Raw genomic sequence first — 12,255 nt, 5'->3', positions numbered from 1 at the left:
CGACATCCGCAGATAACTTACATTATTCTTTGAGGGAAGAAGCAAGCGGCAGTGCCTACTTCTTAAATTTAATTAATATAAGCCTACTGTAAAGAGAAAGGCACAGCAAGGCAATTGGTCAGATAATGGGAACTGTGTTCACTGACAGAATGTTCTTACTGCACCATAAAGATAAAAGGTTTAAATATCTTTTCTGTCATTTTTTAAGGCTTACTGTAATACTCCAGTCCCTAGAGTCATTATTTGATACAGTCCAAAATTAGTTGTTAATTTCCCAATTTCTTGCATATTATGAGGTAACAATTCCCAGACCATCAAATGTAATGACTTAACTCCATTCATCTGAAAATGACTGAGGTTAGATAGGCTGTAGCTTTTACATTTTGTAACAGAATTGCCTTTAAGGAAATCCAACATTCTCAGGCTGATTAACAAAACTCTGCCGTTAGGAGGCAGTTTAATACATTTGTCAGCATTCTTCTCATCAAATATAATTACCAGGGTTATAAGATTTTCTCCCCCACCTCCCAAACAATGGCTCAGCGATGTTATGATTCATGACAGAAGTCAGCAGAACAGTTTCTAAACTGAGGAATTGAACTCCTCATGCTGTATCCATGAAATCAATCTCTGAAATATTCAGTACAGCAAATTTCCTTGGCACTTGGAACTGAAAGCAGTTTACATGTCATCATTAAAATATTGCTGACTATTTGACATAATTTGCCCTTGAAGAACTTTTGATATGTTTCTGTTTGATTTCGATCCCACTTCTTTGACCACTGCATTCACTTGAGTTCCCAGGTGTAATGAGCTCTATGAAAAATATCCTACTGCAGTACTTTTAATAGGAGTCTTTGGAACTCCTCTTTTAATCATGATAACCTAAATCCTCTAGATACTAATGGACACCAGTCTTTTGGAATTCCATAAAAACACAAATTCCAGCAACTTAGTGATCACGTTGAGCAATGAGCCAAAGAAAGATTTAATTAAAACAGGTTTAACGAGGGAGCGAAGGCACATGGAAGAGTGGCAGATAGAAAAGTATATTGCAAATGAATTAGAGAGGAAGAGAATGATATCAGAGTGGACACTCTTTTTCTACTTCAGAAACCTAGGATATGATTTGTGACTCCCTTCTGAAAGATTGCTGGGAGTAGGAGAGCAGCTATATATCTAGTCACAACAAGCTGTCTATCAAAAGAACCTGTGAATGCAGCAGCAGTATCATGCCTCCAATCCTCAGCATGCATTTTCAGCACTGAACCCAGACACGTAAATGTATGTTTTTACCAAGCTGAATTCATTTATTTTCCCAAGATCCAGGTAACAAATTAAAAAATGGGAAGGGAGTTCGTGATATATCAAATATTCCTGGTGGCGAAGGCTCAGTCACATGAAAGGAAAATCCTACTTTTAAGCATTTTTCTTTGCTATCTGTCAAGCTGAGGAACAACTCAAAGGCAATTTATGTGAACTTGCTAATTAAGGAAACAGTTTCACTGATATTTGCTAATTGATGGAGCGGTTTGTTTTGTCTGCTCTGTATGTGTTCTGACTAGGAGGTCTTGCTCTTGAAAGATGCCTTGTGCTAGGATGATCTCCTAATGGGAAAAGTAAACAAATGGCTCTTTGTTTCAATTAATTTTATTGCATTCACTAAACCTTGGTGCAAAAAATTGAAATAAGAAACCTTCTCCCCTACCTTCCTATCTGCTACAGGGGACTGACAATTCAACCAATAAATAAAAAAGGATGACAAATTGAATGGATTGGGCAGGGAGGCAAGGAGAGGGAGTCAGAGTAATACCTAGGCAGCTTTTAACTAGTCCACTGGACACAGTAACTCTCACAACTGTAAATAATGGCAATTTTTACAGGGGAGTCGCAACCTTCCTCCTGTTGCTATCAGCAGCTTAGTGTGTAATGTCACTTATAGAATAACGCACATTGCTTGGATGGACTCAGCGTAGCAACATTAATTCAGGTTTGGCCGATTGATGTTTGCGACCTGAGATATGACTCTCTCTTTCCCTGATTTCTCACCGTCCTCCTCCTCAGTCTGTCTCTATGTTTAAATTAGTACAACTGACTTACACATTTGTTTTATGTCGTATTTTTGCCTCCCTTTCCCTCTGTTTTGTAACTTACACATTCCTTGCCTGTTGCATTATATATATATATATGTGCTACCATTCTGCTTCCCCATTCTTCCTAATTGTTACATGCTTCTCTCTTGTTTACTGAGTTTTTGGAGACATCTCTGGAACATTTCAGTGTCCAAAGGTCAAGTTCTCTCACTGCATCAGTTTACACCAGCTGAGAATTTGGCCCCAAGAATGAGGATCCCTTCTGATACTTACCAGAACAAAATTAAGGTTTAATTCTACAACTCTCTCATGACAAAACCCATCCAGAAGTTCATATCTTAATAGGGTGACCAGACAGCAAGTGTGAAAAATCGGGATGGGGGTGGTGGATAATAACAGCCTATATATGAAAAAGACCCAAAATGAGGACTGTGTCTATAAAATCGGGACATATGGTCACCCTATATCTTAAGTATGGAGTGCTGGGCCAGTCTCATACTCATCTGTACATTTTTGTATCTTTTCATATTGCAAACAGTAAAGAAATAAAACAAACTATCCCCACGTCTGCCAGTGAATCAGGATCTGGCATCATTAACTCCCTTATAAGAAGGAGAATTACACTCCTAGGATACTGAAGAACAATTTTGGGTCTCAGATTTGAGCAGATATAGGCAGCTCTGACTCACTGTCTTGACTCCCATCTAGGGTTACCTTTGCAGACTCAGGAGCCTGAATTACAGAAAGATTTAGGGATTTTTTTTTTTTTTTTCAGTTTAGCAAGGAGATGATCACAACCCCACCTCCCCATCGTAACTGCCCTTATTGCTGACAAACAAACTCAGGCATGAGGGACTGAGTAGGCCATGAAGACCAAACTTTTGGCTCATCTCTAGAGGTGGCATCACTTGGTCAGGGTTGAGGCAGGCAAAGCCTAAATTGTCTCTGTGCTGTACTTGTTCTGAGGAGAAACAGAGGTCCTCAGCAAAGCTGTAAATACCAGACCTATCACCAGCACTAGAAACCAAAACTAACAAGTAACTGGTTCTGTGAGTGGGAGAAAGCAGCACAAAAGCAGGAGTTAACAACAAAGTGTTAGGCCTTACTTTGAGTTTCAAGACTACTGGTAGTAAGTGTCCCACTATTTACATATAAATCAAATGTTGCGTCCTCACTGCTTTAAAAGATGAAACAAAAAACAACAGACCACGGTAATTTCATGGAGGATTACAAAATACACTATGTAAAGGTACTGCACACCAGTTACTTGCCTGGCCAAAACAATAAATGCTGTATTTAGATAGCCCATCATTTTAAAAGAGGGATTATTATTTACTCAAGATATTAAAATTTCAGTGCAATTGCTCTTGGCCCCTAGGTTTAAAAAAAATTGTTCTGTTATGTCATATGGTTCCTCTGGTGCAGTTCCAGCTTTCATGCCAAACACTGAGGTGTTTGTTTTACTGTAGGGCTGCTATTGTACACATGATGGAGCCAATTTGGGCTCCTGGATGAATATATATTGATAAGTATCAGAGTGGTAGCTGTGTTAGTCTGTATCCACAAAAACAATGAGGAGTCCAGTGGCACCTTAAAGACTAACAGATTTATTTGAAGAAGTGGGTTTTTACCCACGAAAGCTTATGCCCAAAAAAATCTGTTAGACTTTTAGGTGCCACTGGACTCCTCGTTCTTTTTATACATTGATACTTTTTCTTCACACACAAACTGTTATACAGACACATATGTACTATACATATACTTCATATATATAAAACATATATGAAAGATTAAGATTGCAAGGTCAAGCAATCATAAATTCAGAAATTCCAGAATTAAGGTTGTCTGTGCAATCTTAGTTCTGCCCCCTTGTTCACATGCATTATGATACAGTCATGACTTGATCCATAGGCACCAACTTCCTCTTTACATGAGGGGTGCTCGACTCCCCTCTGTCCCAGGCCTTGCCCCCACTCCACCCCTTTCCACAAGCCCCCACCCTTGCTCTGCCCCCACCCCCACTACAACCCTTCCCACAAGACCCCACCCTCCCTCTGCCCTCACCCCCACCCCAAACCTTCCCCCAAGTCCCCACCCTTGCTCTGCCCCCACCCTCACTCCAACTCTTCCACCAAGGCCGCACCCCTGCCTCACCTCTTCCCTGCCTCTTTCTGTCCCCTCCCCACTCCTGCCTCTCCCTCCCAGCACCTCCTGGGAAGGGGAGAAGTTGATTAGTGGGTGCTGATCACCTGATAATTTTTTTCCATGGGTGCTCCAGTCCTCACTGTTTAGCCTCACTGTTCAATGTGCGGCCCCAGGCCTTATTTAGTGCACACTACTCAAACTCTGCTCTGAAGAGAGAATTGTTAATTTCCTCATGGGATTTTCTACAGTGCTCACCACTACAGTATCTGAGTACTGGACAAATATTAATGAATTATTTTCACACCTCGGAGATGAGGGGGTATTACCCTCACTTTAAGTATGGTGAGCTGAGGAACAGTGTGTTGGTGTCACTAGGCATAAATCTAGGCCTCAGTGAACCAAAGCTCCTCCATGTTGAACTCTACATGATCTAGAAAGCTAGCAGCTGTGAAATTAAATGTGTAACAGTAAGTTATCAATTGCAGCACAGCTCAAACCGGTCTAAAGCAGTGGTGATAAGGCCTGTGCACCTTTAGCAGAAGGACAAGATAACTTGCAGAAGGAAAACTTACTAACAAGCTGCCGCGGCCAAGATTACTTAATGCACCTGCGCTTACTTAACTGCTACGGGGGGAGGAAGGGGGGGGGAGGAGAAAGAGGAAAAAAAAGCTTATAAAAAGGGAAAAGCCGCTTGTGTAGGTGTGCCTGATTTGAGGCATCAGTCTCCTTGAATCACTTTGAAATCTCAAATAAACTGTTTGCTTCTCCACCCTGGTGTGTTTATTGGCGCGAAGTACACTGGGCAACGAACCCCGCTGTTGCCCCCCTCGGGCACTTTGTGTTGGCAACAAGTGTATGTTGGATATTTTTGGTAATTTGTTCCAATGTTTAATTACCATGACAGTTTTCCCCCTCATGTCTAACCTAAATTTCCCTTGTTGCAATTTAAACCCATTACTTCTTGTCCTGTCCTCAGTGGATAAAAAGAATTTATCACCCCCTCACCCCTTTATATACATGCTTGAAGACTTATGTCCCCCCTCAGTCTTCTCTTTTCCAGACTACCCAGCTTTTTCAATCTTGCCTTGTAGGTCATTTTCTAGACATTTCTTTTTGCCCTCCTCTCTCCACTTCTACGGCGTCTCAGTCCACTCACACAAATTTGGTCCAGTCACAGGGGCGAAGCCAAACCTGAGCGACACTGCAACCCCATCTTGCTTCACAACACCCGTGTGACACAGGTATTACGTTTCAGAGCTAAGCAAGCTGAGCACAGAGCAATTTAATGAAGGTCACCCAGCAAGTTAATAGAAGAGCTAGGAAGAGAATCCAGCTCTTTGACCTCCCATCTTGTACCTTAGTCACAAGATCATCCTTTAGTCTAAGTCAGAGGTCCTCAAACTGTGTGGTGTGCCCCCATAGGTGGGTGCAGAGGAATGTTTGTGGGGGCACAGTGGGCCCCAGGCCAGTGCTCATGGAGAGAGAGGAGAAAGTGCAACCCAAGCCCCACCCCACCCCACCCCCAGCTCTGCTCTGTCCCCGTGGCCAGCCATGGCCCCGGCTCCCAGCCCCTGCGCAGCTCCACACCCAGACAGCGGTCTGGTTGCTGTCCCCCACCACAGCCAGGCGGTGGCTCCGTTCCTAGGGTTGGCAACTCTGACTGAAGCTATTCCAGGAGATTTATTTCCCCAACATGATGTAATGTCATTTTCTTAAAATATCCTATTAAAATCTCCCAGATTGCTTTCAATAGTCACCAGGAGATTGATGCCATTTCCAGGAGACTCCAGGCCAATCCTGGAGGGTTGGCAACCCAATCCATTCCCCGTCCTGCCCCCTGCTCCCACCCTCTGGCTGTGGCTCTGTTCCTGGCCCAGAGCTAAGGCTGAAGCTGTGGGAGGGAGTGGAGCCACATCTGGCTGCCGCCCCACTCCGTGCCTGGCTGCAGCTCCATTCTCACCCCCGCCCTGGCCATGGCTCTATCCCTGGCCCTGCTCCCAGCTTCAGATCCACCCCCAGCTGTGTCCCCAGCCTCAGCCCCCTTACATCTGTCTGTGTGTCCCCCTCCCCCAGCCCCCTGTGCCGTGTTCCCGCTCCCAGCCCTGAGTGGGGAAGATGAACAAGGGTATGGGGGGGTGCAACCCTCAAAAGTTTAGGGACCACTGGTCTAAATGGAGGGCTGCTCTAATAGAGACAGTATATGCACATTGGAAATCAATGAAAGCAGTCAGGACTTTAATATACACAAAGCCCCTTCTCCCTCCTCCTTCATAAAAACCTGCTGGATATAGATGGGCCCGGACCAAAGTCCAACATCCAAACAGACCCAAGTCTGCAAAGGAGTTGGGGGGGGAGAGGGTTGAAATCTGAAGCAGGACTCCAATTCTGTAATACAGACAACACATAATGCTCTGTGCTGGTTCTCTTTCCATTGTACCAGCTTGTGCCCTCATACCGTAAGCTCTCAGGGGCAAGGAGTTTGTTACTTGTTTAGCACAGGTCACCAGCTGTAGCACACCATGTCATCCTCCCAGGCAGGAGCTCACAGAAAGGAGAACTCATGGTATCTGTGCAGTAACAGCCCAATACACTGACAGGGTATTCTAAACAAGTTGTCATATTTCTACTTCACTATAAAGAGACTTGCACTGCATCTGAGTTACCTACAAGCCTGCTCCATTGTCTTTATTGTTTTGGAGGGGAAAATAACAACAGCACGATCCTGCAAGGTGCTGGGCACTTTATGGAAGGCAGAGAATGACACCAATGCTCCTGGAGCTCAACACTTTGCAGGATCAGGCCACAAGTAATCCTGCTCAATGCAACTTCTACCATTCGATGTATTGCAAATGCAGTCATCCCTAGCAATCCATTCTGGAACAGATTTTGTATGGATCAGATTTCTAAAAACTCATGTTTAACTGAAGTGGAACATGGTAAACTAAAGAAAGCAGAGCAATAGACTGGCAAATGAAAGCAGAAGAAACAGAGGCCTTTCCTACCCATATATATCCAGGACCCCAATGAATGAGTGCTGCTTGAGGGTGGTATGCAGGGCTTTGTTGATATGCTCCACAATCCAGTTAAACAGCTGGGCATATATATGCTTGGCCAGCGCATTCCTGGCATTCATGACTTGCTGCACAGACATGGGCTTGATGTACGTCTCAGCTGTTGTGGCAAGCTTCCGATGGCACAGCCAGTGCTCCATCTGGCTGTGCTCCACTCCAAGCAATCTGCAAAAATTATTCAGGTGTTCATCCTGTTTCTAGGACATAAAGAGAAATATAAATTCAGCAGGAGCTCAACGAGCTGAGGCTGGGAGACAAGTAAACATCCACATATCTAAGCTACAGGGCTGCCTAATATTCTGATTGGAAGGTGTGGGGGAGAAAAAAAACAAAACAGCTTTATTCCTCAGCAATCAGGCCTTGTGCCTCACAAATATCATTTATAACAGAAGCTGTGTCACTGAGATTGGTCAATACTAGAGTTATTGTGCAATTTAGGATTTTGACCAACCTCAGATTGGCTTTATGATGTTAATTTCCTACTTTGTCGTTAACTGTGGATAATTTGTAGGGACTATCTATTTATCATAGATTCAGAATGAGACAATCTCTTGAAATAATGTTAACCACTGAAGAGATGAATGACTTGGGTGGTAGATTCCTAGAGACAAGTTTGATTCAGAAAGAAATTTTAATTCTAGATTTCCAGGATCAGGATCAAAATACTGTAATGAAATCAGCAGTTGGTTTCTATCTGAGATTCTATCTTGTTTAACTGTGGTTGACAGAGATGACATAAACATAAGAACATTTAACTGAAGCTCTCTAGACTTTGGGAATATACATGAAATGGAGCCCAGCTCTACACAATGCTGTTCGTTTTGCAACCACAGAACCACACGCTGAATGGCTTCTCTATGCCCTGGGCATCTTAAGCGACACAATCTTAATAAAAAGGAGTAGAGTATCTACAATGGTTCAGTTTTGTTCCTTCTACAAAGCTCAAACTATGCAACATGTAACAGGTAACCTGCTCTCTAAGGACACTATCCTGTGAGTTGCCGAGCAACCTCAGCTCCCACTAAGTTACTGAGAACCAAAACCAGGACGGCTGGCTCTGTTACTCTAGATGCACTTCTTTGTGTTATTACAAGCCCCTAAATATACCACCACTGCCAGATAGTACTTCAACTATTTGGCATTTTAAGGGTGAGGGAGAAGGTTGGGCAGGGGGAGAACTCCCTATATGGAGATGCTGCTGCTGTTTCCTTCTATATCACAGTGAAAACTTGGATTCCTTTTACCATTAAGGGCTTGATCCAGAACCCATTGAAGTGAATTCAAAGACTACAACATTTAATTCAATGGGCTTTGGATCAGGCTCTAAATCATTCGCTTGGCACTGCCAACTGTATTATTAAATTACAGCATGCCTTTTGCAAAGCACTCTTGGGATTTCTTGGTATAATTAGGCCCCCAAAATATATGAGATTAAGTGGTAGTTGTTGATCTATTTTCCAATAGTTATTTTAAAAAAAGTAGTTAGTTAAGAGTCTTAAGTTCACATTTGTTTTTAGTAGCAAAAACCAGCAAAGTCCTGGACAGTCGCTGGGTTTCATACAGTACACGTGAATGAGCCTGCAGGCAACTTCTTGTAAGGGAGTGGGAAATTGGTCAGTCTTTTGTTAACATTACATCATACTTCAAAAGACAGTAAAAGAAAAATACCCAGCTAGATAATTGGGGGAGAGGGAGGAATGCCTTTTAAGATCCTCTAGGATGCTTTTAGGTTCTGCCACATTTTTCTGATTGCTGATTGAAAGTAATAACCAGGACAGAGTTTATTTCATGAAGTCACATTTAAACTTAATTAAATAATGCTAAATCCATTACAGAATTCAGCATTGTGGGAGCAGATTAGTTTTATGCACCCAGATTGCCCCCCATGTCCAACTAACCGCACACTGAGCATCTCCAGGGTAACATTAGCAATATGTGCAGAGCACGCCCTTATATTTTAATTAAGGATAAACTACCCAGTACGGAACATGTTGATAATTGGTAGGAGAACACTATTCGTACAGCCGCTATTTTAATTTATTTTGTCTGAATAAATGCACAAAAACAATGGAGGGAATCACTGTTAAGGCATCTTTGGTTTTTAGTATTCTTTTAATAAATATATGTGGTACGGAGCCGCCCTGTGTTGCTATTTATGTTTGTACTCCTTTGCATACTGGATGGCTACATTTCAATGACAAATATATGGCAGTGTCATTTCTCACAGTTCTGAACTCCAGCAACCAAAACCAGATAATTTAATTAGTTGCAGAATAGAACTATTTCTTTTTTCCAGCATTTACATTCATGCCGACAGGTCAACATTTCAAAAAGTGATGAATTCTGGATCCAGTCGGAAATACCTTAAAGAAGCCTCATTTTAAAAGAGCAAATTCAGCCCTTTTAAAAGATATTTCAAGTTGGGCACCCAAAAAATAAATATATAAACAATGGCACCCCAAATTACTATCGTTTCTGAAAGCCTGTGCTGGAATATGCATCCCAAATCTAACCCAGAAACCAAAAAAAACCCATAAGAACATGGGGAAATGGTTTAGGCCACAGTTCTGACACATACTGAAAATGATTACAGGCTGAAAAGGTATAAAAAGATGCTTCCATTCCATTCTTCTTTAAATCCCCTAAGTATTTGAGAGACACCAGCACTGATCAAGTTCTGCGCCTGGGGGAAATCCAAAACCAGGCAACTGAAATCGATGGAGGTACATTTACAGAGGAGGCACTAGCCCATTGTTTCAGATTCTTATTCACCAGCAGCTACCGATTCAGCACTGGCATTGCCCATAGGGCGCGTGTATTCCCAAACACTATTCTGCAGACAGCACTATGGAGACTGATACACTAGTTACCTTTAAAGACTTGTCAATTTTACCTTGCGTAGGGGGTAAGGATCACAGTACTCGTACCTCTGTATTGTTACCTCAGTATTTGCAATCCTCTCTCTGTTTCCCTAATCTTTACTCCAGGGAATGCTGCAAACACTGAGGAACATTAGATTTGTTAGCTAGGGGAACTGGTCAGTTTTTAAGGGTAACAAACCATTGTACTTTAAAACCTCAGGAAGAAAGCAAAACACAATCATGTTGCTTTATAACTATGCTAGAAAAAACAAGTGAGATTGCATTATTTCCCAGATGGAAAGAGAAACACACATCAGGGAAATAAGATTTATTGACAAGTTTCCTACAAAAGCAATAAAACAAGAGAAAATAAATAGAAATTAAGTTATTAACTAAACATACTTGATGGCATCCTTTGTAGCAAGAGAGAAGCAACTTGGCTGGATTTATTAATACACTAAATTGAACACACAATATCTTCTGTGCCTGCTATAAACTTACCGATATACTACAAGAGTCTCCATCTCGTTCTGCTTGAATTTCCAAGTTTCCTAGGTGCAGGATGGAAGCTATTATCTTAAAAATGCTCATCTGATGGGACTCTTTCACTCCTGAAAGAAACAATTGACGTCCAATTTTCACAACATAAGAAGTGTTTCACTCTCTTTTAAAATATTTATACGGTTCAATTTCCTTTCCGGATGGATGATTTCGAAAACAGTCAGAATGCCCTCAATAAACAATCATCATTCAAAGTGACAGCTGAGACTGCAAGAGGAACTTCTCATATAAAATTCTAAATCTTCACACCCTAAACAGTCATATCAAGGCGATTTTATTACAGATGGATCGGATACTATTTTCAACTTGCATGAAAGCTAAGAAACTACTCTATGATGATCATTTAAACTCTTTTGGGATTTCAATTCAACCAACTGCAGAGGAGACTGTATAGGGACTTGCTTTGTTTTTTATAGGAGCAAAACTGCTTACCTGTAATAACTGTAAGATCGTACAAAAAATTGTGGCGCACAAATTGCAGGCCAATACCAGTGAAACCAGGTTGAGCTATGCTACTGCTGTAAGCCAGTATTAAAAATTGTTACTGGGTATTAATAGTGCCAAGGAAGAGCACTCACTCAAACAGTCCCCATTGGAGTCACTGGGATCACTTGTATGAGTGAGAGGTCACCAACATGAGGGAGTTGTACAATACAGCCCTGAGCTACATGGATGACTGCCCAGTTTGCATGGCCCACTCCCATTTGCACCTTCAATTTAAAGTTTTTGGATGTGCACAAAAATGCACACCCAAAACCGCATGCCAAAAAAACTTGCATATGAGTGATAGATGTACTTGTTAATGGCTTTCCACTGCTGGTGCAACACTTTCCCTCCTCAAGTGTTTTCTGACAGATTCTTGTTAGCTTCTGCAGCAGGAACATCACTCTCAGAAATCTGAATATTGTTACCCTGAAAAATGTCACTTCAAATCTCAGCAGATTTCTGTTCCTCTTTAAATGTTCACTGCCTGCTCCACACATGTTCTACAGGTTTATGACTTGCTCTGGATGTTCTCAGTCTGTCAAGCCTGCCTTTATACCTCCAGAGATTTTTTTTTTTTATCATCATCAACAGTGGTGGAAAAAATAATTTAGGGTTAACAAAAAGCAATATGACTTGGCTGCTCTATGGCACTGTCTGTCAGAGGTAAATGTGGACAGGCTAAGGGATTTGCAGATGAGCGCAGGGAGTATGCATCATGCATGGATGGCTGAGTGGAAGAAGGCATGGTGGTGATTTTATGAAAAGCTGACACATGCACATAGGCTTGGAGCACTAGTGGAGGGGAGGGACTTGAGGAGATACAAAGCCAGTGAAGGGATTCAAAGAGTATGCATGACATGATCAAACTGACAGATAAGGAAGGTGACTTTAGTCCACACAAAATGCAGACACTAAGGCAGGAGCAATGTCTGTGGGAGGTCAGAGGAGGACATTGCAGTAGTCAAGGCAGGATGTTAGGAGGACTTGAACAAGAGATCTGGCTCTGGGGTAAAAGGAAAGAAACATTCAAACCTTGAA

General features: G+C 42.1%; 1 protein-coding gene across 2 annotated transcripts in view; it reads right to left on the bottom strand.

Annotated features, from left to right (window-relative positions):
* MYO5B (myosin VB) overlaps positions 1-12,255 on the bottom strand; it is a 350,195-nt gene that overhangs the window by 139,060 nt on the left and 198,880 nt on the right. For both annotated transcript variants that reach the window (XM_030566990.1, XM_030566991.1), the window contains exons 9-10: positions 10,672-10,781; positions 7,241-7,506 (exon numbers count right to left, since the gene is read on the bottom strand). In XM_030566990.1, the coding sequence (XP_030422850.1) occupies positions 7,241-7,506; positions 10,672-10,781 (376 nt within the window). The remainder of the gene's footprint in view (positions 1-7,240; positions 7,507-10,671; positions 10,782-12,255) is intronic.

Source organism: Gopherus evgoodei, chromosome 6 (assembly GCF_007399415.2).
Source record: "Gopherus evgoodei ecotype Sinaloan lineage chromosome 6, rGopEvg1_v1.p, whole genome shotgun sequence".
Taxonomy (NCBI): domain Eukaryota; kingdom Metazoa; phylum Chordata; order Testudines; family Testudinidae; genus Gopherus; species Gopherus evgoodei.
Note: the sequence above shows the minus strand (reverse complement) of the source record. Positions and strands in the feature narration are given on the sequence as shown.